Source organism: Scardinius erythrophthalmus, assembly GCF_964197995.2.
Source record: "Scardinius erythrophthalmus genome assembly, chromosome: 23".
In the NCBI taxonomy this organism is placed as follows: domain Eukaryota; kingdom Metazoa; phylum Chordata; class Actinopteri; order Cypriniformes; family Leuciscidae; genus Scardinius; species Scardinius erythrophthalmus.
Window position 1 is genome coordinate 17,721,850 of NC_138243.1, and position 23,129 is coordinate 17,744,978.

The following is a 23,129-nucleotide window of genomic DNA, read 5'->3' on the forward strand; positions in this document are numbered from 1 at the left end:
TTTTTTTATTTTATTATATAAAAATTCGCGTCCGGGACCTATATTTTGAAACACAGTCTACAGTGGTGCCATTTTGGATCAGAGCAGCAGCTCCATACACACATACACAAACTGAGTTGGCAGGTAGCAACCAGAGCTCTTGCAACAGATGTTTTGTTGACATCTGTCATTCATTCATGAATTAAAGTCCTACTCCTTCTGACATTAGGCTATACTTGAGCTGTGGTGGAAATGAGTTCAGCTACAACCCCACCGGATTCGGACCCGGCCCAGCGTCGACGGGTTCACAATATGCTGAAGCTCTACTACGGCCTGAATGAGGAAGGAAAAGCCGCAGAACAAGCCGAGTCTCTGGGTCCGTGTGATATCAACGGACCGCATTTCGACCCAGAGATTTATTTAAATAAGGTATTGTGATGAATAATGATAAATAGTGAGTGCTTATTGTTTGTTATGTAGAGATGTGTACATATCCGTCAGCAATGTGGCGTGGAAGTATGCTGTCACTTTGTAGTTTATCACATATACATTATTCTCCAATACATGCTCTGTATTTTATAATAGAAGGTTAAAATGTACTGTGGTTTGGCTTTGAAATGTGTTGTTTGTCTCAGTTGAGGCAGGAGTGTTCTCTGGCTGAGCTGATGGATCATGAAAGCTGTATGGTGAAGCAGATTAGATCTCTGGACAGTGACATGCAAACCCTGGTTTATGAAAACTACAATAAGTTCATCTCAGCCACAGGTTAGCAAATGGATGAAATGATAAATATCGGAATGGAATGTTGTTCAGATTTACTGTTAAAGTCAACATGAAATCAAAATATACATTTCTTGTTTTTTATGGAATATTGCAGTGTGCCTTAAAAATTATTTATCATTGCAAATCATTATTATTATTTTGTAATTCATGTGCTGTCTCATATACAATTCATATACAATCTCCTGTCACAAAAAGTCCCGTCCCATATCTTGTTCGAGAAACCGTTTCACTTGGATATATGTCCCAATAGGGAAGAAAAGACTATCAAAACTTGCGTTTCATGCCGACATTAATAATGCTTAACGTACCCATATGTACTAAAACGGCAATATTAAAAGTTCAAATTCAATATACACCTACAGGCAAGCAGATGAGCCCATAATATAAACGCAGTGTGCTAATTTGCACATTAAGCGTTTCTTTATAAGGGTTTTTCGAATGCGTAGTTCACCTGTATATAGTCTGTAAGGTGTATCTAACAATCCAATCAGTTCCTGATTGACAAAATCAAGTCCTGCCCTACATCTTTTCTTGCTCGAGAATCCATTTCACTTGGATGTACATCTCAGTAGGGAAAAAAGACATTTCTCCAGCATGGCTGGTCTTCTAGTTCTGTTTGGACATTAATCACAGCATTTTATCATTCATAACCATTCTCTGATGATGTTAAAAGTGTTTTTGTCTCTCCACAGACACAATCAGAAAAATGAAGAATGACTTCAAGAAGATGGAAGATGAAATGGACTGCTTGTCAGCCAACATGGCCGCTATCACAGAGTTTAGTGCCTGCATTAGTGGGACGCTGCAGGGCCAGCATGCACAGATCACTAAACTATCAGGTATGAATAATAAATGTATGATCCATGACTGGTTGACTTTACAGCCTTGTATTGCTAGTATAACAACCATTATGTCTTCAAACCACCTTAGATACTCTCATATACAATTGATCTAAAGGCTCTAAAAGAATTCTGCTCAAGTCAAGGATCTTTCACCTTTCTGTATAGGTGTTCACACTCTCCTCCGTAAGCTGCAGTTTCTGTTTGAGCTGCCAGCAAGGCTTAATAAGTGTCTGGAGCTGCAGGCCTATGCCCAGGCAGTGAGTGCCCACCGGAGGGCACGGTGTGTCCTGCAGCAGTATAGTCACATGCCCTCTTTCAGGGGCATCCAAGACGACTGCCATGTCATAATGGAGCAGCTCGCTCAACAGCTGCGGCAGAAATTCAGGTCTGTGCTCTCTCGGATGTCGTTGCATATTTGTATTAGTTTTGAAAAAATCTAGATGCTATATTTAGTATAATTTAGCAAGAAATTTGGTCCCAAATCAAAGTTGAGATGCTTCTACCATACATTATACAACAACCAAGATGAAATGAGGGAAGCAGTGTTGTTATTGGTAAATAAAACTATTATAAATCATGTTCAGTAATTGAAGTAAAGCTGAAATAAAATATAAATATTAAATGAATAAATTTAACTTAAAAATAAATTAATAATAAGTATTTATATACATTAATATCACACATTAATATTATTTATTTTACTAATAAATCCTTTAACAGATATGGCTCATTGTAAGTTAACGTTTGTTAATACGTTAACACGTTAACTAATGTTAGCAAATGAGACCTTATTGTAAAGTGTTACCAGCATATTCATAATTTTCATAATGATAATATTAATATTAGTATAATGAAAATTAGAAATAAAGCTTAAAAATACAGTAAGATTTTTTTAAATAGAAATATATTTTTAAAAAACGAATTAAATAAAAATAAAAACAAAACCATATGTAGAGCGCTTTGAGTACCCAGAAAGCGCTATATAAATGTAACAAATTGTTATTATTATTAAAAAACTGAAAATATAAAATTAAAAGCTAATTCTAAATATTAATAGTTTATAACTAATACTTTATAACACTGGGATGAAGTGGGTTTTTTTTAACAGTACATGCCTCCCCTCAAATCTAATGTCATGTTCTTTATTAATGTAAAGGTAATATTTGCTTGCAGGGATGGAGGTTCGAGTGCTAAAGATCTCTCTGAATGTGTTGAGCTGCTTCTGCAGTTGGACGAGCCCGCGGAGGAGCTCTGTGACAAATTCCTCAGCCACGCCCAGTCTCGGTTGGAGGCGGATCTCCAGGGACTGGAGGCGGAGCTTAAAGACTCTGTGGAGCTTAAAGACTCTGCGGTTACTGATACTGGTGGAGGCTCGGCCCAAAAAACAAGTCCTGGATCAAATCCCGTATCTCCTAGTTCCTCTGTGTTCAATCCATTCCTCTCCCCTACGGCCGGAACAGACATTCTAGAGTTCATAGATCGAGGGTGTAATGAGTTTGTCAGCAGTCTCTGTTTGGTTATTGCCTCCTATCAAGAATTGTTCATCAACCGTCCCCAAGAAGGTGAATTAGCTTCGAAGAACATCCCAGAGATGGCTAACGGCAAGTTACATGTGTTTGTCGACAATCTAGCTGCTAGGTATTTCTCTCTAGTGGAGCGGAGGATACAGGAAGAGAAGGGGGTGGGAGATAACTCTCTGTTAGTGAGAGCTCTGGATCGCTTTCATCGCAGATTACAGGCCATATCCAAACTACTTCCAGGGTCAGCAGTGCCCAGCCAAGGAACTGAGATAGTGGTGCGAGCAGCAAGAGAGAGAATCAAACAGTACCTGTCTGCCTTACAGACCTTCTACCATGACAGCCTTACTGATGTAAGACAGGCATTGGCTGCCCCTCGTCTGTCAGTGGGTGGGGCCAGTGCATCGGGAGGTGGGGCTCTCGGAGGAGGGACTACAAGCAAGGATGCCCCGCCCAGTCTGCCAGAACTGCTGATGTCCTTATCAAACTTTATTCTGAATCAGTTAAAGTCTGTATTAGCATCAGTGCATCTCTTCACAGCAAAGGACATCACATTCTCCAACAAGCCTTATTTCAAGGTAAAGATTGAAGTGTATATATGTAACTTAAAAACTTGTATATAAAATACTTACATTTTAGTATCGGACCTTTCACACACTTGTGATCCTCTGCGGTCAAAACAGACTGAAGACAGTAAGCGTAAATTTTTTTTTATGAAATCAATGTACTATACTGTGTTTAATTTAAAGGTATTTAACATTCAATAAATGGAGGGTAGATTTGTGCCATCTGGTAGGAGAAAATACAATGGTATTACTACCACTAAATGACTATAGAACTATATAGACATTGTCAAAGAACACAATGATGTTCAAGTCAAGTGTGACTATTTTTAAAGATAATTTAGGCTTTTCTAATCCTGCGTGTCACAAAAGATATTAAGTTTTATACTATTCCAATCCAAACTCAGAACATAAATTTTACGGTTTAAAATAGCTGAAGACCACCAGAGGGTTAAAGGTAGCCTGGCAAGCCAGACCTACATCAAGTTGTTAGGTCTGGCAACTCACCATAGACACACACGGCTCAATCCGAGGGGCGGGATAAATGGCTGTCTTTCAAATTCCCTCTGGTTGAACGTAATAGGACAGCGCTACAACCAACCAGAGCGTTTTCCCAACAGCGGAACTAACGTTAGTTGATAGATTCAACTTTTGAATCTGGCCGGCAAAACTACGAACACATCTTCCTTTTTTTAAGAATGACTTAAGGGCCGTTTTATCTTTTCTCAAAGAAAAACTTAACTCCAAGTCCTCCAGAGTCGCGGCCAAAGCCGATTTGAAAGACTGTTCTCCAGCAGCAGCTCTTCTTTGTTTTCAAGTAGCAGGGAACCGTCGCAACTCTGTCGTCATATGTTAAGCCCGCCCCGCCTACTCTATACACGATGTGATTGGCCTGACCCAATTTAAGTTTTTCCAGCACAAAAGTCAATGGAGAGTTGCTAGACTATCCTGGCTGCAAAATACATTTTGCTGCCGCTAGGGTGCGTCTAGATTTCTAGGCTAGGTTAAAAGGTTAGTTCACCCAAAAATTTAAATTCTGTCATAATTTACTCCCCCTCATGTCGTTCCAAACCTGTACGACTTTCATCCATCTTCGCAAGACAAATTAGGATATTTTTAATAAAATCGGAGAGATTTACTTTCCTCTGTTGACAGCTACACAACTACCACTTTGACGCTGCAAAAAGTACATAAAGAGATCGTAAAACTAATCCATATGAATTGAGTGGTTTAGTCCAAAATTTCTGATAAGAAAGAAATTTAATTTAGGCTTTTATTCACATATAAAATTAATCAATTTACACATCAGTTGTGGTAAATGTAAAATTAAGCATGTTCGCTTGATGTGCGAGAACCAATGAGGTTCATTCTCGTGTGTTACGCAGCACGTTTGAGCTTCAGCAAGAACCAATGAGGTTTGTTCTCGCGCGTCAAGCAGGTACTATTGAGCTTCTGTTTATGTTTGCTAATCAATGTTTAAATGTGAATAAAAGCCTAAATTCAATCTGTTCGTCACACAAATTGATCTTGTGACCGCTCTATTTATATGGATTAGTTTTACGATCTCTTTATGAACTTTTTGAAGCATCAACGTGGTAGTTGCATAGCTGTCTATGGAAAGACAGAAATCCGTCAGATTTCCTAAAATATCTTCATTTGTGTTTCGAAGATGAACGAAATGCTTACCGGTTTGAAATGACACGAGGGTGAGTAAATAATGACATTTTTGGGTGAAATAACCCTTTTTTTAAAGTATTACTGTTCCCATGTTGTTTGTCTAATACCTGTCTCGTATGTTTCTCACAGGGTGAGTTTTGCAGTCAGGGTGTGCGTGAGGGTCTGGTGGTGAGCTTTATTAAGTTTATCTGCCAGTCGTCTCAGCAGTACTGTGAGAGTGCAGGTGACAGAGGAGGATCCACCCCTCCTGCCCTCCTTCTGTTGCTCTCTCGTCTCTGTCTGGACTACGAGACCTCCACCATATCCTACATTCTCACACTCACAGATGAACAGTTTCTTGTACAGGTATTCCATATCCATTATGTTCTGATCAAAACTAACTCTAAGTACACTACTCATGCTGACTTTCCTCTCTAAACAGCACCACACTCCAGTCACTCCTGTTACAGCACTTTGTGCTGAGGCCAGAGAAGCAGCTCAGAAATTACTGAACCACTATGTGAAGGTAATTCATAGAAAATATTTAGCTATCCTGAGTCTTTTTTTTTTGGTCTGGACAACATTTGTTGAGCTGGTTTTGTTTTGATACAGGTTCAGGGGTTAATCATCAGTCAAATGCTGAGGAAGAGCGTGGAAACAAGAGACTGGGTGAACACCATTGAACCTAGAAATGTTCGAGCTGTAATGAAGAGGGTGGTGGAAGATACTACCTCTATTGATGTACAGGTGATGCATCGAACATTTGTCCCAAATGTCATTTACAAAAAAAATCTTAATCATTTGCATAAGCCAATTGTAATGTTTCTCTTTCTTGCATATGTCTAGGTGGGACTGCTTTATGAAGAAGGAGTGAGGAAAGCGCACAGCAGTGACTCCAGCAAACGCACATTCTCTGTGTACAGCAGCTCAAGACAGCAGATCCGCTACGCACCGAGCTACACACCCAGGTGCACAATCACCGCACTAAAGTTATGACCTGCATTTGAAAATGCAACCTGCGTCAACCATCTTCTAAAATTTGTAATAAAAAGCTTTTATAAATCTGTTGTCTAACAAATAGAAGCTTTAGGGCCTCCCTGCATTTTTCCGGTAAAATATAAGCTCTATGTTTTAACGTTTTAAAAAAGAAATTAAGGCAGCCATGAATATTAATATTGTACATTTACTTATTATATATTATTAATTACTTATTTTACGGTATTATTGCAATAATACTTAGATTATTATTGCTTTATATTATTGCAGTATTATTGGAATGATTGTTTAATTTTTACAGTTTGAATAATATTTAAATTATATAATTTTATATTTTGAATATTATTATTATTGTATCAGGTCTTCCCGTTCTTTTTTGTCTTTAGATGATCACATGCCTGAGTTCTGTAAAGGTGTAATGGAATATTTAGTCACACATTGATACAGGATATTGTTTATGTTTTGTTTTTTGTTCCAGTGCTCCAATGGACACGAACTTGCTCAGTAACATTCACAAACTATTTTCTGAGAGGATCGATATATTTAGCCCAGTGGAGTTCAACAAGGTAGAAAACCAAACACTATTAGCTAACTATTGTTACTGTAATTTATCTAACTAACCAGAGCAGATTTTCGTATTTGAGTGTTTTCAGTCTGTATAATCAGTTTTCTTTCCTAGGTCTCAGTGCTAACTGGCATCATTAAGATAAGTCTGAAGACATTCCTTGAATGTGTCCGTCTCCGTACGTTTGGCAGATACGGACTGCAGCAAATCCAGGTGGACTGCCACTACTTACAGATGTACCTGTGGCGGTTTGTGTCTGATGAGAACTTGGTGCACTTCCTGTTGGATGAGATTGTGGGTAGTGCCGCCCATCGTTGCTTAGACCCGTCTCCAATGGAGCAAAGTGTCATTGAGGTCATCTGTGAGAGGGGGTAGAGTGGGTGCTTTTCCTTAAATCTGCAGTCTGGTTTGCACATAGGTGAAACTGAACTCAATGGGTGGACAATATTAATACTTATATTTTAAGTTTTCTTGTATCTGGTCGCTTGAACACTGAATATAAAGTCTGTAACCTCCAATTGAACCCAATAACAGCTGGATTGAGATTGCACTTTTTTGGGGTGTCATTTGATTGAAGCTTTGGATGTGTGAACATTGGGTGCTAAAAGGTCAATTATGAAGCTCTTTTTTAAGTGTCACAAAATGAACACAACTGAACTGTAAAAGTAAATTAATCCATTTATTTAACTAAAATCACTATATATTAAGGGTAAGATGATTTGTTTATAAAACAAATCAGTATGTTTGAAATTTGTATTTTATTGTTGATTATTGTATTCATCAACTTTGAAGGCTGTTCAATCTGCATAACTGGATAGTATGTATTTAATAAACGTAATGCACAAAAATAACTTTGCGTCTAACCGTGTCTTGGGATGAGAAACTGTAATAATATGAAGCCAGATCAAACGTTCTCCCCATTGGTCAGGAAAGCAGTAGGGGCGGGTTTTTCCGCTTTACTCTGATTCGGATTGGTCCGCTGGTTGTCTCTCCCCACTCTTCTGATAGCAGCGGTACGCGCTGATTGGTCAGGGACAGTACATGCAAACAGCGTGTTCTGGGCGGAACTACGCAGGCGTCACCTTCTCAGTCATTAACTGTGGTGATGATGAGCGGCAACCATACAATATAACAGTTCGTGGAAAACTGAGGTAAGAGAAAAATACACTGTTTATTTTATGTATATATTAATGTTTTGTCTGGTTCTCGCTTAAGTCTGAGAATAATCATGATATTACGAATGCGTCTTTTACACAACTTATATTAACAAACGTAATGTAATTTAAATAACGCACTATTCTTGTATACGTTACTGAATGTGTTGTCAGCCATGCTAAGTGCTCTCCTCTTCTCTCATTTGTGTCCCAAACAGGCAAAAATGAAGCCGAACAAGCGCAAAGCATTACATTCAGCTGAAAGGGAATTTGGCGGTACTCTTGGTGAGGCATTATTTGTTATATATATATCCACATGTTCGTGTATGTGTAATAATATGGATTTACTGTGTGATTACATATGGCTTCTGTGCAATATTTGAGATAATTTGTTCTCCTCACCTGTCCAGGTGCCACCTGCATCCCTGTGTTCCTGCCTCTGACTGTTCTGTACCTCCTGAGTGTGTGTCGGTCTCCAGAAGCCAGCGTCCTGCAGTGGCCCCCTCCTTTGACCCCCGCAGCACATTTATGGGACCCTTTGGCTGCGGTTCTGGTTGTAGGTTGGATCACCCTGCAGAGTTTTCTCTATCTGCTGCCCATTGGGAAGGTGAGATACTGTATCATGAATTTCTTTGAAAGGATTATTTTCTGAGGAAAGGATGTCAGATTTTACACTAATTTATTTGTTTACAGGTTTCTGAAGGATTGGTCCTCAGAGATGGATCCAGACTGAAATATCCCATAAATGGTAATATAGGCTGGCTGTCCGTCTGAAATGTTATAGAAATAATGCTAATAATGGCTGCTTTACATTTGTAATTGTTTTTGAACTTTTCATGTCTTTGACATGAATTAAGCAGGATAGCCTTTGACCCCTTGTCGTTGGTTTTCTTTTTTACCACCTATGATATACAAAGTAAAGTTCAAATTCCATTTGCCAGTAATCTCCGATTTCCCCCTATATCTAGACTGTGCTTCAAAATAAAATAAATGTTATTTCAATATAATATGCTTCATTATTTTAGTGCTGATTTGGTGAAGAAGAAACATTTCTTATTATCATCAATGTTGCTTAATCAAATTTTATGGAAACCAAAAAACTGGCTAACCCCAAACTTTTGAAATGTAGAGTATATGTATATGTGTGGATATGAATGTGACCTGTAGTATTTTTTATTTATTTTTCTTAGGTTTCCATGCCTTGAGCATTACTGCTGCCCTGTTGATAGTATGTGTTTTGCTGGGAATGCCACTCGGGTATCTGTTTGAGCTCATTTTGCCTCTGGCTGTATGTGCCATTGGGCTGTCCTACCTGCTGTCTATGTACCTGTATATCCGCTCTTTCTGGGCACCTCAACATGCTTTATCACTTGGAGGAAACACAGGTGAGATAATCAGTTCTGATACTTATTTTTTTATATTATCTATAAGTAATGTTTCACTATGCATGCAGTCACTTGACCTCTTCGATGCAGAGTCCTTTCATCAGATGCTGCTACTGTTAGTCAATTCAGTTTCTTTGTCATTTGTAGGAAATCCTCTGTATGACTTCTTCATGGGTCGAGAGCTCAACCCTCGCATTGGAAACTTTGACTTGAAATATTTCTGTGAACTAAGACCTGGATTAATAGGCTGGGTATGAGTTTTAATCTTTTTGAAAATAGTCTCTATTCTCAACAAGGCTAGATTTATTTGACCAAAAATGCAGCACATAGTAACATGGTGAAATATTACAAAAATACAGTAAAACTGTGAAATATTATTACAATTTAAGATAACTGTTTACTAATTTAATATATTTTTTTAAGATGTAGTTTTTGTCTCTGATGGCAAAGCTGAATTTTCAGCACAATTCAGCACCTCTTCAGTGTCACATGATCTTTCAGAAATCATTCTAATATGCTGATTTGGTGCCCAAGAAACATTTCTTATTATTATCAATGTTGAGCACAATTGTGTTGCTTGTTTAATATTTTTGTGGAAACTGTATTACATTTTTGATCAGGATTCTTTGATGAATAGGAAATTCAAAAGAACAGCATTTATTTGAAATATTAATATTTTATAACAATTGTCTTTACCATCACTTTTGATCAATTGAACGCATCCTTGCTGAATGAAAGTTCTTTTTATTTTGTGCCATTGTTTTTCAGGTGGTAATAAACCTGGGGATGCTAATGAAAGAAGTAGAGTTGAGGGACTCTCCATCTCTTGCCATGCTGCTTGTCAACGGCTTTCAGCTCCTCTATGTAACAGATGCACTGTGGAATGAAGTATGACAAAACTAGTCTAGTCTGAAAACTTCTGAAATGCCTTTAAAATGGTGGAAGGAACAGTTTGGAATATGTAGACAAAGTCCCACATACATAACATTATACTTTTCCTTGTATCTGCAGGAGGCTGTGCTTACTACTATGGACATTGTGCATGATGGATTTGGGTTCATGTTGGCGTTTGGCGATCTGGCCTGGGTTCCATTCACATATGGCCTTCAGGCCATGTTTCTGGTTGTGCACCCACAGTCACTCAGTACTCTTGGAGCAGCAGGGATTATTCTTCTAAATGGTAATCTACAGCCTGTTTTGCAGCAATCTGAGCGTTTAACAGTTTCTAACTTTCCTCTTTTCAATCGTTCGCAGGAATGGGTTATTTCATTTTCCGGAAGTCCAACTCTCAGAAAAACCAGTTCAGAAGAGACCCCACACATAAAAGTGTACAACGTCAGTAATCGCATTACTACATACTTTGAGTTTGTATCTAGTGAACACATTATACATGATCAGTATCTAACACATGAAACAGGATGAATTTCTTACTGGAGAGACAATTAGGGCGCCAAATGAATTTTCTCATCCACCCTTTTCACTTGTAGACCTGGAAACTATTGCCACAGCAACAGGAAAGCGGCTACTGGTGTCAGGGTGGTGGGGGTTTGTCAGGCATCCAAACTACCTGGGGGACCTTCTCATGGCTCTGGCCTGGTCCCTGCCTTGCGGTAAGTGATGGGCAAATTATTAATAACCGATGTCCTTCATTTCAGTTACAAATTGTCATCATTTACTCACCATCATGTCATTCTAAACCAATAAGACTTTCTAATGATACCTGAGAGGTTTCTGTCCCTCGATTGAAAGTCCAAAACTTCGAATCAAACAGGTCATAAAAGAAATATATTTGAATCGAGTGGTTTATATTCAAGTCTTGCGAGAAATAATATCGCTATATGATGAATAGATTTATTTAGGCTTTTATTTACATCTAAACAATGATCATCACACATACACAGAGCACAACACAATATTTACCAAAATATCTTAATTTGTGTCTTACGGGTTTGGAATGACATGTGAGTGAGTAAATGATGATAATTTTAGCGAACTATCACTTTAAATACAAAATTTTTAGCTGTTTGCCATTGTATTTTAAACTATCCATGTTTTGCCATCAAAATAAATAAAAGGAAATGTAAGACAAATCATACTTCCAATATAATGAGTTGTTTATTCCACTTTTTTCCCCTAGGAATGTCACATATTCTGCCTTACTTCTATGTCATATATTTCACCATTCTGCTCATCCACCGAGAGGCCAGAGATGAGAAGCAATGCAGAGCCAAGTACGGACTGGCCTGGGACACCTACTGCAGACGAGTGCCCTACAGAATAATCCCGTTCGTTTATTAATGCGGACTGATGTGTTCTGAACGACCAAAAGATTGTTGCGTGAAACTTTTTAGGTGCAAAAGTGGATGCCATCATCGGTATTATATATTGCATACATTGTTTTGTTTTATGCATCATAACATGTCTATCCATTCATTCAAATGTTTTTTTTTTTTTAAAGTATGAAAAATATGTTGTATTATATTATTAAAAAGCATTTTAATATCATCAGTGCTCAGTGCTTTTTGAGTGTGGACTATCATAAATGACATTTAAGGATACTCAACAACCACAATTTTTAATTCTTTAAATTACATTACACACAAATGCTTTTAAAAAACAATTGCCTTATTATTACTAATATATAGGAATCATCACAATCTCACTCAATTTCTTCTATCAACGCACCTTTACCTCTACTTTTTTCCCGTCCCTCTTCCAAGCGTTTCTTCTCTCCCTCTAATGTCATCCTCTCCTCTTCCCTTCTCTCATAGTCCGTCCACACACACCCTGCCAGACTCCTCAAAGCTCTGGGATTCTCTTTCACCCAAGACTGAAAAAACTGGCACTTCTTTCCAGCTTGAAAAAACATCCGCCTCGTCCGCTCGTCTTCCTTCGGAACAGAAGCCTTTGCCTCGCTCAAAGCTGCGCGCAGCTGGGACAGAGCGGACAGCGCGTATCCCTCAGTGTCCTCTCTGCTCTCTCCAGTCAGAATATGAGCCACCGCTTCCACAGCTCGAAGGGAAGTTAAAGGATCCTCGGAATCAAAGTATCCTCCTGCAGATACTGCCCTTATCCCGGCGTCAAGCGCCTCTGGGACGGAGTTGAAGACCCGTCCGCCACCCAGACCCTCTGAGATGGCAAGCACCGCCTGACAAAACTCTAGCAGAATCTCGGAGAAGTCTCCATTGTAGAGGCACAGGGAGAAGGTGTAACCGTAAAGAGCATTGATGAGGTTGAACCGCACTAGAGGAGATGGCTTTGACGATAGCGTGTGAAGAGGGGGAATTTTGGCACTTATTGGAGGGATTAGTGTTTTGTCTGATTGTACTTTACTGCGACTGACTTCCTTGATTTTTTCGTCTTTTTTCTCATTCATATCATGCATTTCTTCCTGATTCTCAGACTGAAGTTCCTCTATAAGTGCTTTAGTGTCCTTCTCATGCCGTTCCCACCAGGGGCTCCACAGGACAACCAGCCCACCGATGCCACCTTCTTTCACCAGACTCTCAAATTTCTCCTTTTCCTGGGCTGACAACAACGACCAAAGTTCTTCCTCTGAAAGAAAGTCGATATCCAGCCCGGTTAACTTTTCAGCTAAATCAGCCTCCTCTTCATCACACCCGTGTTCAATATCTCCGAGTTTCGACAGTATTTCTTGCACCTCGTGAGTTTTTTCCTCCCCGCCAGATTGAATCTCTGCTAACCTAGAAAGCAGCTCCAAGGCATGTGCGTCTTGCTCAGTCACACTCTTTTCATCTTCTCCCAAGTTCCTTAATAAATTCTCCATCCCTCCCTCACTCTCTGCGCTCTGTCTGAGCCGTGACAGAATTTCATGCATTTTCCTTTTCCCCTCTTCATCTGTGGCACCTTGTGATTTGAGCTCCTGAAGCACAGACTCTCTGTAAAACTCCTCTGAGCACGAGGAGTGATTCTGACTCCTGTAACAAGCCAGTCCGCAATACAGGACGTTACACCTTGGGCAAGTGTAACAGGACGGTTTGGATAAGCAAAGCCCACATGGCTTGACTAATGATGCATTTCCATCAGTACTTCCGTCCTTTGTGCCATTAGCAGGTGTCAGAAGAGGTTCAGAAGTCCCTCTTTTGGGAAGTGCGATCCCATCTTTGGTGGTAATTGAGTCAGAGTCTGTTTCTGGCCAGTCGCTTAAGTGTTCTTCCTCCTTTGGTGCAATGTCAGTGAGTAATGAACGAACACACGCAGGGATTTTACGTCTAACAACGGGATCCATGAGAAGCTAATTTCCTGAGTCAGAATGCATTTGTATGATAGTTATGATCTGCAATTAAAACATAAAATCGTCTTTAAATTCAATTACACATCAACAGCACTACTCATAAAGTTTTTTTGGTATTTATCTTACCTGACCAAAATCTGTGTATGCGCACTTTGTTTTCTAACACACACACAATTAAACTTTAAAAGTATTGGATTTTTTCGTCAGCGCGTGTTTACAATATGCTTTCATACTGACGCGTCACGTTAGAACTACGTTGATCGTCGCAACATGATGACGCACACCTTCTGCTCTAAACGACAAGGCTGCGCAATATTTGCGCAGATTGACCGTGATTGACAGACAGCCAGATAGATGTTTGTCGTTTTTTCTCTTTTGTATTGTTTTATTGCTGTATTCATACTTGTTTATTTAATATTTAAACGAAAGTATGTATAACCAACATAAATCCGAAATATGTTACAGAAGAGAGCAATAAGAATTGTAAATCAGATTTACTATATGAACCAACAAATATATTATTTAATAAATTACATGCTTAAAAAAAAATATTTTTCACTGCACAGAGGATGTATAAAGTGTGTAATAATTTACTTTATAATTGTATTAAGAGGTTTGAAATGAGAGTAAGTCAGTAAAAACTAAGGGGAATCTACGCATTTAAGTAAAAAATTTAAAAAATAAAATATGTATCTGTGTCAAAGGGGTTAACCCATGGAATAATTGTGACAGGAATTAATAATGTGAATCCATTTTTATTTATTTTTAAATAAGGTGGCAATTAAATAACTCGAAATTAATAATTTGTGTATGTGGAATATAAATTATTTTATTCATGTTTGAAAGATGTACCTTTTTAGTTAAGTATGCACATTTTGGGAAATGTCTTATGTAACCATTTTTGTTTATTTTGTATAAATCAACTCCAGTGAGAAAAGTGACACTTACTAGATAACTACGTTAAAAGGGTAGGCATAATAAGCATAGGCTTAAGCCTACACCTTTTTCGTGTATATTTTGTAAATTATCATGAAAAAATTGTCTATGAGGACCAAAATAAATTGAATTGTTATTGTACATTCAATATGTTTTATTAGAAAGATATTCCAGACACAAGTATTACAAATTGGATTTTGTGAGAATACCTTACATTTATTTGTTTTAATCCTAAACATCAGGGATAATATGAAAAATGTTAACAAACTAACAAAGTTATCACTCAGCCTTTTCTGTATTGCAGTTCAGTTCATTAGCTGTGGCTTTTGAGACTCCAGTAACTGTTCACCACATCAGCATTTAAAATCCCTTCTTCAGAAGCCAGTCCTTCAGCTCTTTATCAAACTGCCCTTTAATTCTAATAGTCCCGGTTACTTCATTGACCTGTGTTGGAGGCTCTTTGCCCGTAAGCCCCAGCAGGAATTCCTTAACATCCTTGTTCAGGGCCTGGAAATGATTGATGTAAAGTTAATAAAAATAATCTTGGACCATTATATTATTACACATAGTTCTTCTAAACACGTCTGTTCATTGCACTCACCCATATGTCTCCCTCAACCTTTCTGAGCAGAGTGCTGTGCTGACTCCCATGCTTGATGTCTGAGTAAACAGGAACATTGTGCATTCTGGAGCGACGGATCATGTAGGGCAGTGAAGGTGGAGTATCTGTGTACATAATAAAAAACAAATAAAACTCCATCAATGGAAATATCATAAAATACTTTTCCAACAACTCATACAAAATGATGCAAAACATCTACCCCTTGTTATAGCTAAGAGACTGGTATGATCATATGTATTTTCCCATCTAGGGTAACAATAAAAGTGTGTCTACCTGGTGGTGGGATCCATCCTGACGGTGCAGGACCATCATGTCTAGGAGGAGTTGGGATGCGTGAAGGAGGAATAAGTCTCTCCACAAACCTGAACTCTTCTGTGGATTCAATGATGCCCACTGATCCTTCAGCAGGGCTGTTTTGTGTCTAAAATCAAACAAAAAACCGTCCTGTTAAAGCACTCAGCTATGTTTCAATAGTAAGCCAAAATTATTGCTTGTTATTGCACAAAACCACTCGCAACATTTCAAGAACAAATCATCCCGATGCAAATTTACATATATTGTGACATTCAATGCACCCGATTATTAAACTAAGGTAAAACTGACTAATACTAACTCTTAAGCAAGATCCAGAATACAATGAACGCGTGGCTGGAATAAAGGCTCTGTAAGCAACTCGACAGACTGTCAAAGACATGCTTCTGACGGAGGCGGACATTTCTCTTTTCTGAGAGAGAGGAAGGACAGCAACATCTTACGTCATGAGTCTGAATGAAAAGCTTTATTTACAACAGAAAAAATAATGCAGAATATTTATTTTCAAGAACTTGACTAAAATCTATATTTATAACATGTTATTTTCACTTCTTTGTACCAAGAAATTAAAACGCAACATTATAATAAAATGCTGACCATGGGACTTTTAAGTTGCTTTATTAAAATGCGCATGCGCATAGCATTTTCTAGAATCGCGTAAACACTTCTGACTTTTTGATGTTGTGTTTGGCGCTCGTAGTCATCTATATCGATTAATGTTAGTATTTGTCTTTACATTCAATATTTAAGTAACAGTGGTGATTATATTGTGCCGTTTTAACAATTCTGTCAAGCTAATGACATTTTAATTCTCTGTTGTATGAAGACTTGACACCATGCAGTTGTTTGTTCGTGCCCAGACTTTGCACTCTGTTCATCTGAATGGGTCAGAGACTGTTGCCCATATCAAGGTACTTTGTCTTATATTACTCATTTTATATATAGTTGAATAAGAATCGGAAATTGCATTTCACGAACTGTACTTGTTTTCTCAGGCTCAGATTGAAGCTTTGGAGGGTCTGGCCTGTGATGATCAGATCATTTCACACTGCGGGATTCCCCTTCAGGATGAGACACTGGTTTGTCAGTCTGGTATTGAGGAGTTCAACACTCTTGAGGTCTCTTCAAGGCTGTTAGGAGGTAAGGATCAACCCCCTATAGCTTTATTACCCTTTACCTGTTACCATGTATCATGGTAATGTTGTAGATGGAAGGTCTGATGAATTGCATTATTTTAAACTTCATTTGTGCTGATAATAGATAAAAGAAATCATAAATATTCCTTTATGATGTGTAATTGGTATTTGCTTCTTTATGATGCATTATCTTAGTTTGCATGTTTTCATAAATATAACATCTCCCCACCCAAAGGCAAAGTCCACGGTTCCCTGGCTAGAGCAGGAAAGGTCAGAGGACAAACTCCCAAGGTAAGTCTACATATATTTGCATCCCTACTTAAACTATTCCCTATAAGAATGTACAGAATTTTGTGTGTAGCAGATGAGTAGGCATCTTTTGGGACATACTACCATGTCATGATGTCTTCAATGGACTGCGAATATGAATCCTGTCAGTCATATTGTCACGGTTAAAGGGATAGTTCACCCAAAAATGAAAATTCTGTCATCATGTACTCACCCTTAAGTTATTCCAAACCTGTATGAATTTATTTCTTCTGCTGAACACACAAAAAAATATATTTTAAAAAATGGCATTGTCAGTAACCAAACAGCTGATGGACCCCATTGACTTCCATAATATTTATTTTCCCTACTGTGGAAGTCAAAGGGATCTATCGACAACTTGAGGGGGAGTAAATGATGACAGAATTTTCATTTTTGGGTGAACTATCCCTTTAACATCTTCATATATACACACATTTCACATTTCAGTTCATTTAATTTGCTCTACTCAACAAGTCTTCCTACTGTACTGGAGAGAAAAGTAGTAACATGTTGATGTGCGAGTTGAGGGAAACTCCTTCCCTTTTTGCATAATGCTGCATTTAAAAGTTCATGGCCCAGCATATCTTTTTAAAAGTTCATAATGTTGTTGCAGATTTGATGAAGGATTTCTCCAATCATTTCGTTCACCTAAAACCTTACCCAGCACGCTTCATTTCACCATACTATGATTTTGGACACACTTATTCTAATTTTGAGAATTTATCAGGATGAATAGTATGCAATTTGGGATGCAGCAATTTTCAACAATATTCATATTGCATAATATTGTGAGAATCCTAATTGTGAGCATTTACTTGTTTATTGACATATTGCACTGATATTGCTCCTTTCAGGTGGACAAGCAGGAAAAGAAAAAGAAAAAGACCGGCAGGGCAAAGAGAAGAATTCAGTACAACCGGCGCTTTGTCAATGTTGTCCCAACATTTGGCAAAAAGAAAGGACCAAATGCCAACTCATAATTTCCTCTTCAAAACGACTATCGGTGTTCACTGCATTCCTGGGCAGTTTACTTTGCCTTTTGGATAGGTAAATTGTAATGTAAAAGCCAGCTGATTCATACATCTAATTTGTGCACTTTATATGCTATGATGTTTTGTACAAGCATAGTATAGTAAAAGAAAGATGGTTTGTAAGTTGAAAATAAAAAAACATTTAATGCAATATGATTGATTCATTTCATTTGCACGGTTTGAATATACATTAGAATACAATTTGAACTTTGCAGCATCATGCAATGTGGCTTTGGTGATTCATTCTAAAAGTCCATGTCAATATATAGGAGCAGCAAGTGCAATGCTATTGTTTTCTTGTTTTCTTTCCCACTGGATCAGCGATCACCACGACGCCCCAAGAAGCCAAACCTGGAGAGAGAATGTCTCAAAGTCAGATTTGATTCCATAACTCATAACAGAGAGTGCACTGATGATCTCACCTGCTGCAAATATGATCTGAGCCACTGTGCCCATAGATGTGGGTCCACGTAAATGTTTGAATTTCTGCGCGTGCATGTACACATATCCGCCTGAAGCCAGCAGCCCACCGCCCGAGAGGATTCGACAGCTCCAGCAGCTCTCAGAGAGCGGTTTAGTGACCGGACTCGACTTCTCCGGTTGTGGCGTTGGACTTGACATGTTCAGGAGAAAGTGTCAAAGCTCCTTTTGTACTGGTCTCTGCTGTTAATAAACAATTACACGGTCTACTTTCCAAATCATTTGGAAACATTATTAATCTTGAAACAGAGAACTATCCACCAGCACCAACTCTATCAAGAATTTGGACGCATGTGAAAAATATCGACTGTTACAATGACCTTGAAACCGGAAGCATTTCGTGTTAGCGCTGTGTTATGCACTCGTGCAAGTCATTGCTGTGCAGATATTGCGCAGACACGATTACCATTCGACTACAGAGCGTAATAAAAACAATATTAATTTAACGTGTTCACGATTGAGATGTACAATATAAAGGGTACGGCCAAATATTTGTACAAAACACTTTGTTTTATTTACAATTTAAATAAATATATATAAACAATTTTACTTGTAAAACACTAACCCTGTTGGATAATCCAGGCGTTTGGACCAGCCATAAAACCAGCAAATAGCTTAATATGGTCAAGTTGTTTTTGGAACATTGTCCAAAACAGCAACTATTTTAATAGTATTTCTCCAGGAAGGAAAACAAAAGCAAAGCAAATCTGTCAGTGCCATTCGTGGCCATGTCCATCAAAATAATCAACATCATATAGCCTATGACATGTCGTATTTGCAGAGAATTTATTTAAATAAGTCACAGCCTTCATACTTTTCCTCCCATGCATATAATCCCGGTAGCATGTTAAAGTCTGATATGTGAAAACTCATTCCATCATTTCTGGCTCCCAATTCCACGTGCAATGTTTTCATTGGTCTCTGCAGCCTCTTTCAGCACCTGGAGCATGAGGGCATTTCTCTTCCTGCTCTCCTCCATTCGGACGGGGTTGGCCTCGGGCAGATTCTGGGAAAATAGAGGGAGAGATGAATCAAGGTTACAAATCTGAACTATAATATCAGATGCAATTTAAAGACCCCATATATTTTTAAAACATTCTCATGAACAAGGTGTTATTCATCCATGACTATTAAGTGATATTATCCAATGCAATGGAATAACAACAACAACTAATGCAGCTTACTCATTGTTGTGTTATTAACCAGGAGGCGTAAAAAGGGACCAGAGAGTAAATATAATTATCAGAGTGTAATAAAACATGAACCTGCTTAAATTAATTCGTTAATAAGAGATCGTGTAAAACCCTGTACGACCACATTCTTATGAAACTGATTGTTGACAAACAATTAGGCTACACGAGGCAACTGCCTAGTCGCATCACCCCCGCATTTTTCTATAGGTTTGTTTCTCATTTAAAAAACTGCAATGTTTCAGTAAGTTACCTTCAACATTTCCCTTTTCCTCTCCTCTCCTGGTGAAATTATGGCCCACATTCCGTAGCCGACACCGACAACCCCGACCAGCCCGAGCGAGACCAACATGGTCCTCATGGCGCTCATGGTGTGCACGAGCTCTCCGCGAGCACGACAAAACTCTTTAATTATACGCTTGATATAAATTATCAAGCTTCCCCTGATCGCGGAAAAAGCTAGTTCAATGTCAGTATACAACACTGTCAGTTGACGATGCGGTGCATTGTGGGAGTAGGCTACATCATTATACAACTTTTTTAACCTGTTACTGGCAGATTGGTCAATAATTATCGTGTAAATGAATAGGCGCACGTGCTTTTAAGTCTTTTAACTCTCACATCACTGTAATAATAAATAAACACTAAATAAACATAAAAATTAAATCGACAACAAACATAGCCTATAATATTAATTTTATAAAAAACTTTCATGTGGAAAGATTCCAGATAATGCTATTTCTTGGATTTCATATTTCTAGGAGTTGTTACAAATGTTTGTAATGGAATATTATCTAACAGGATTGCACACAAAATGTGTGACACAGCATGAGAGTTATGGTAATAAAGCAGCTAATAGGCTAATAAAAAACAAAAATCTGAATTAACAATCAATTGAATATCAGTTTAATAGATTATGTGAAAATGACATTAACTGTTGGATATAGTCAAGAAGGTCAAGACCTCTGACGCAGGACAGGCCAAAATCAACATTTTATAGACAATGATTCAGACATTTAGCTATCTACTTTTCAAGCTAGGTGAATTGTTTGTTAGATAATAGTTATCTATGGTTTTCACTATATAATAGGACACAAACACTACACTATTTGTGGAATGTGTTAAGATGAGGTGATGAGTCAGGTATTAATCATTGACTATATAACAGAACATTACTTCAATTTGAAATATTGCTTTTTAAAATATTAGTCATCTTTCAAGGATCAAATTAATGCATTCTGCATAATGCAAAGCAGCACTGGTTGAATAAGTAAAAAAAAAAAAAAAAAAAAAAAAAAAAAAAAACGCAGAAAACAGTCCAGTTGTTAATTATTCTTTCCACCAGATGGCTCTAACATACTATCTGGTGTGTGTGTGTGTGTGTGTGTGTGTGTGTGTGTGTGTGTGTGTGTGTGTGTGTGTGTGTGTGTGTGTGTGTGTGTGTGTGTGTGTGTGTGTGTGTGTGTGTGTGTGTGTGTGTGTGTGTGTGTGTGTGTGTGGCACAGGCACTGCAGGCTGTGTGGGTGTAGAGAAAGCACATAAGTGCTGATAATGTGTGTCCATCAGAGTCAAGGTGCAAAATAGATAGCTAGAAAGGAAGGTATACATTAGTGTCCCTTTAAGCGACACTTTCCCTGCTTGAGCACATGTTGAGCTTTGCTCATCCCTTACGAAACATTGCTGTGGCAATAGTTTCTGCACAAACACCATAGATGCAGCTACTACAACACAACTAAGATAACTTGCTATTATCCATCACTGCCATTTAAAGATGTCATATTCATATATTATGGTTCTACAGCAATAACAGCCTGCATTTGACAGGAAATGGATTAGGCCTACATCCGGTAGTCAGAGCAGTCTAAAGGAATCCTATCAGAAACAATTTTTTGCTGTTAAGTTAAATGTGCATGATTACGTTTAGACTTTACAGAGTGCTTGACTCTTGCATTGTCAATACAAAATCTTGACCAAAAATTGCTGCACCTCTTGATGGAAATAAATGTTGTTACCATCAAGAGGTGCATCAATTTTTGGTCAAGATCTTGCATTGAGAATGCAAGAGTCAAGCACTCTGTAAAGTGTACTCAAGCACATCCCAAAGACTTTCAATGAATTTAAGGTATAGACTCAGAGGAGCCAATTCATGTGTGAAAACGATTCTTCATTTTCAATTTGAACCTGATGAATCGTCATCCTGGAATATGGCAATGATGTGTCTTCCTAAATGGTTGTTTAAGAAATAAAAATCTACACATTCCATCAATTAGGGTTAGAAGAACTGTTCCAAACATATAACATGCTAGAAACATAATTATCTCTACAATAATGATCCAGTCATAGACTCTCAAGCATTTGCCCATTTAAATCCAAACAGTGCCTTTTTGGCCTTGCAGCGTGTGTGTATTTTCTGTATAAAGCATTTTTTGTTCTACTTCCAACATTTAGAACTTTCAGACAGCCTACATGTTGTAACCACAGCGATTCCTTCACCTTTCCTGTTCTGAATTCCATCCGTGCTAGAGGTTTAAACTTCTGATGTTCTGAAGCAGAAAGCGAGGTAATTTCTATACTGGCTGTGTTATTGCTTGAATATTTAATCGTTTCCTGCTTCTCGCGCCCCCCACACCCCCTCCAAATCACTCAGTCTATAATGACACCTCTCACGCCAACCCCCTGGCTGCCTTTCCTCCCTGATTGCTACAGTAACGCTTGCAGATGCCTGCTCTTGTTGCCATGACTCCCGTTTCTTCCCGAAGGTGCACCGCTGATCATTGAAGGAAATATTCATGTGCGTGTCTGTGTATGTAGACTGTGTGTGGTTTACCTTCGATGATTATAGGTGTGCTTTACATTTTTAAGCTGTAATAGTTTGCCCTTGTCTATGCAGTATTGGTTTATGTATACAGAACACATGCACAATGCTTTCACAATGTTCTCAAGAGCGTTTAACACAGTTCAACACCTGTGTGGTGAGGTCCTGTGTGGTATTTCACAGCAGCACATCCTGTATGAATGCTAATCATGGCTGGGATGGCGTTGGGAAGCAGAGCCCACTTACAGTTCTCGGCAGAATTTCAAACACTATTTCACACTTACAGTTTGCGTATGTGTTGTTGTACATAAATCATCTGTGGAAAGAGGAAACGTGGTATGTGTGAGTGTGTGTTTGGAAATGGATACCTAAAAGTCCTTCCCAAATACAAAGAAGTTCATCTTTTTTCACAATAGTAAAACATAGCAAAACAAGTAAATATGTGCTCAAGCTTCTGCTCTGTGCAAAACTGACCTTTCTGTCTTGGGCAAATACATAAGGGGAACATTGAGTGCTATTTATATCCTGAGTACATCAATACATAAATATTCAGATAATAAATTAAAAGTGTTGCAGGTAAAAAAGTAATTTTGTAATGGTTTA

The 23,129-nt window shown here is 38.2% G+C and overlaps 6 protein-coding genes across 7 annotated transcripts; 3 read left to right on the top strand and 3 right to left on the bottom strand.

The window, feature by feature from the left end:
• The first annotated feature begins 47 nt into the window (after nucleotides 1-47).
• vps51 (VPS51 subunit of GARP complex) lies at nucleotides 48-7,744 on the top strand. Of its 2 annotated transcripts, XM_081353760.1 has the most exons (12): nucleotides 48-123; nucleotides 209-408; nucleotides 615-744; nucleotides 1,455-1,601; nucleotides 1,770-1,989; nucleotides 2,778-3,699; nucleotides 5,491-5,706; nucleotides 5,783-5,866; nucleotides 5,953-6,087; nucleotides 6,187-6,308; nucleotides 6,815-6,902; nucleotides 7,016-7,744. In XM_081353760.1, exons 2-12 carry the CDS (start codon nucleotides 232-234, stop codon nucleotides 7,274-7,276), a joined length of 2,502 nt encoding a protein of 833 aa, XP_081209886.1. In that variant the 5' UTR covers nucleotides 48-123; nucleotides 209-231; the 3' UTR covers nucleotides 7,277-7,744. The 2 variants fall into 2 exon arrangements, with proteins under 2 accessions (XP_081209886.1, XP_081209885.1); XM_081353759.1 differs by having other exon boundaries at nucleotides 76-408.
• Nucleotides 7,745-7,931: 187 nt separating this feature from the next.
• Nucleotides 7,932-11,944, top strand: tm7sf2 (transmembrane 7 superfamily member 2). Its single transcript, XM_081353704.1, has 11 exons — nucleotides 7,932-8,052; nucleotides 8,274-8,340; nucleotides 8,466-8,662; nucleotides 8,749-8,803; nucleotides 9,246-9,440; nucleotides 9,588-9,691; nucleotides 10,209-10,328; nucleotides 10,452-10,620; nucleotides 10,695-10,775; nucleotides 10,928-11,050; nucleotides 11,578-11,944. Exons 2-11 carry the CDS (start codon nucleotides 8,280-8,282, stop codon nucleotides 11,736-11,738), a joined length of 1,266 nt encoding a protein of 421 aa, XP_081209830.1. The 5' UTR covers nucleotides 7,932-8,052; nucleotides 8,274-8,279; the 3' UTR covers nucleotides 11,739-11,944.
• Nucleotides 11,895-13,986, bottom strand: znhit2 (zinc finger, HIT-type containing 2). The gene is made up of 2 exons (XM_081353703.1): nucleotides 13,822-13,986; nucleotides 11,895-13,737 (listed from the first exon to the last, which is right to left on the bottom strand). The coding sequence occupies exon 2, from the start codon at nucleotides 13,687-13,689 to the stop codon at nucleotides 12,100-12,102; it is 1,590 nt and encodes a 529-aa protein (XP_081209829.1). The 5' UTR covers nucleotides 13,690-13,737; nucleotides 13,822-13,986; the 3' UTR covers nucleotides 11,895-12,099.
• A 600-nt stretch (nucleotides 13,987-14,586) lies between these two features.
• mrpl49 (mitochondrial ribosomal protein L49) lies at nucleotides 14,587-16,188 on the bottom strand. The gene is made up of 4 exons (XM_081355258.1): nucleotides 15,867-16,188; nucleotides 15,527-15,674; nucleotides 15,233-15,357; nucleotides 14,587-15,138 (listed from the first exon to the last, which is right to left on the bottom strand). The coding sequence occupies exons 1-4, from the start codon at nucleotides 15,966-15,968 to the stop codon at nucleotides 14,992-14,994; spliced, it is 522 nt and encodes a 173-aa protein (XP_081211384.1). The 5' UTR covers nucleotides 15,969-16,188; the 3' UTR covers nucleotides 14,587-14,991.
• On the top strand, nucleotides 15,974-18,190 carry faub (FAU ubiquitin like and ribosomal protein S30 fusion b). Its single transcript, XM_081355260.1, has 5 exons — nucleotides 15,974-16,283; nucleotides 16,392-16,476; nucleotides 16,561-16,705; nucleotides 16,937-16,992; nucleotides 17,865-18,190. The coding sequence occupies exons 2-5, from the start codon at nucleotides 16,402-16,404 to the stop codon at nucleotides 17,988-17,990; spliced, it is 402 nt and encodes a 133-aa protein (XP_081211386.1). The 5' UTR covers nucleotides 15,974-16,283; nucleotides 16,392-16,401; the 3' UTR covers nucleotides 17,991-18,190.
• Nucleotides 18,191-19,290: 1,100 nt separating this feature from the next.
• Nucleotides 19,291-20,219, bottom strand: uqcc3 (ubiquinol-cytochrome c reductase complex assembly factor 3). Its single transcript, XM_081355261.1, has 2 exons — nucleotides 19,965-20,219; nucleotides 19,291-19,527 (listed from the first exon to the last, which is right to left on the bottom strand). The coding sequence occupies exons 1-2, from the start codon at nucleotides 20,079-20,081 to the stop codon at nucleotides 19,399-19,401; spliced, it is 246 nt and encodes an 81-aa protein (XP_081211387.1). The 5' UTR covers nucleotides 20,082-20,219; the 3' UTR covers nucleotides 19,291-19,398.
• Between the last annotated feature and the right edge of the window lie 2,910 nt (nucleotides 20,220-23,129).

What these genes read in the sequence shown, in the direction of transcription:
- vps51 (XM_081353760.1), top strand. Translation starts at nt 232, where the DNA reads ATGAGTTCAGCTACAACCCCACCGGATTCGGACCCGGCCCAGCGTCGA. An exon ending in ACAGATCACTAAACTATCAG is followed by an intron (nt 1,602 to 1,769) that starts GTATGAATAATA and finishes CTTTCTGTATAG; the next exon opens with GTGTTCACACTCTCCTCCGT. An exon ending in GCACCGAGCTACACACCCAG is followed by an intron (nt 6,309 to 6,814) that starts GTGCACAATCAC and finishes TTTTTGTTCCAG; the next exon opens with TGCTCCAATGGACACGAACT.
- tm7sf2 (XM_081353704.1), top strand. Translation starts at nt 8,280, where the DNA reads ATGAAGCCGAACAAGCGCAAAGCATTACATTCAGCTGAAAGGGAATTT. An exon ending in ATCTGCTGCCCATTGGGAAG is followed by an intron (nt 8,663 to 8,748) that starts GTGAGATACTGT and finishes ATTTGTTTACAG; the next exon opens with GTTTCTGAAGGATTGGTCCT. An exon ending in CAGATGCACTGTGGAATGAA is followed by an intron (nt 10,329 to 10,451) that starts GTATGACAAAAC and finishes TTGTATCTGCAG; the next exon opens with GAGGCTGTGCTTACTACTAT.
- znhit2 (XM_081353703.1), bottom strand. Translation starts at nt 13,689, where the DNA reads ATGGATCCCGTTGTTAGACGTAAAATCCCTGCGTGTGTTCGTTCATTA.
- mrpl49 (XM_081355258.1), bottom strand. Translation starts at nt 15,968, where the DNA reads ATGTCCGCCTCCGTCAGAAGCATGTCTTTGACAGTCTGTCGAGTTGCT. An exon ending in ATTCTGGATCTTGCTTAAGA is followed by an intron (nt 15,675 to 15,866) that starts GTTAGTATTAGT and finishes GTTTGATTTTAG; the next exon opens with ACACAAAACAGCCCTGCTGA. An exon ending in AGGTTGAGGGAGACATATGG is followed by an intron (nt 15,139 to 15,232) that starts GTGAGTGCAATG and finishes AATCATTTCCAG; the next exon opens with GCCCTGAACAAGGATGTTAA.
- faub (XM_081355260.1), top strand. Translation starts at nt 16,402, where the DNA reads ATGCAGTTGTTTGTTCGTGCCCAGACTTTGCACTCTGTTCATCTGAAT. An exon ending in CTCTTCAAGGCTGTTAGGAG is followed by an intron (nt 16,706 to 16,936) that starts GTAAGGATCAAC and finishes CCCCACCCAAAG; the next exon opens with GCAAAGTCCACGGTTCCCTG. An exon ending in TCAGAGGACAAACTCCCAAG is followed by an intron (nt 16,993 to 17,864) that starts GTAAGTCTACAT and finishes TGCTCCTTTCAG; the next exon opens with GTGGACAAGCAGGAAAAGAA.
- uqcc3 (XM_081355261.1), bottom strand. Translation starts at nt 20,081, where the DNA reads ATGAGCGCCATGAGGACCATGTTGGTCTCGCTCGGGCTGGTCGGGGTT. An exon ending in GGAAAAGGGAAATGTTGAAG is followed by an intron (nt 19,528 to 19,964) that starts GTAACTTACTGA and finishes CTATTTTCCCAG; the next exon opens with AATCTGCCCGAGGCCAACCC.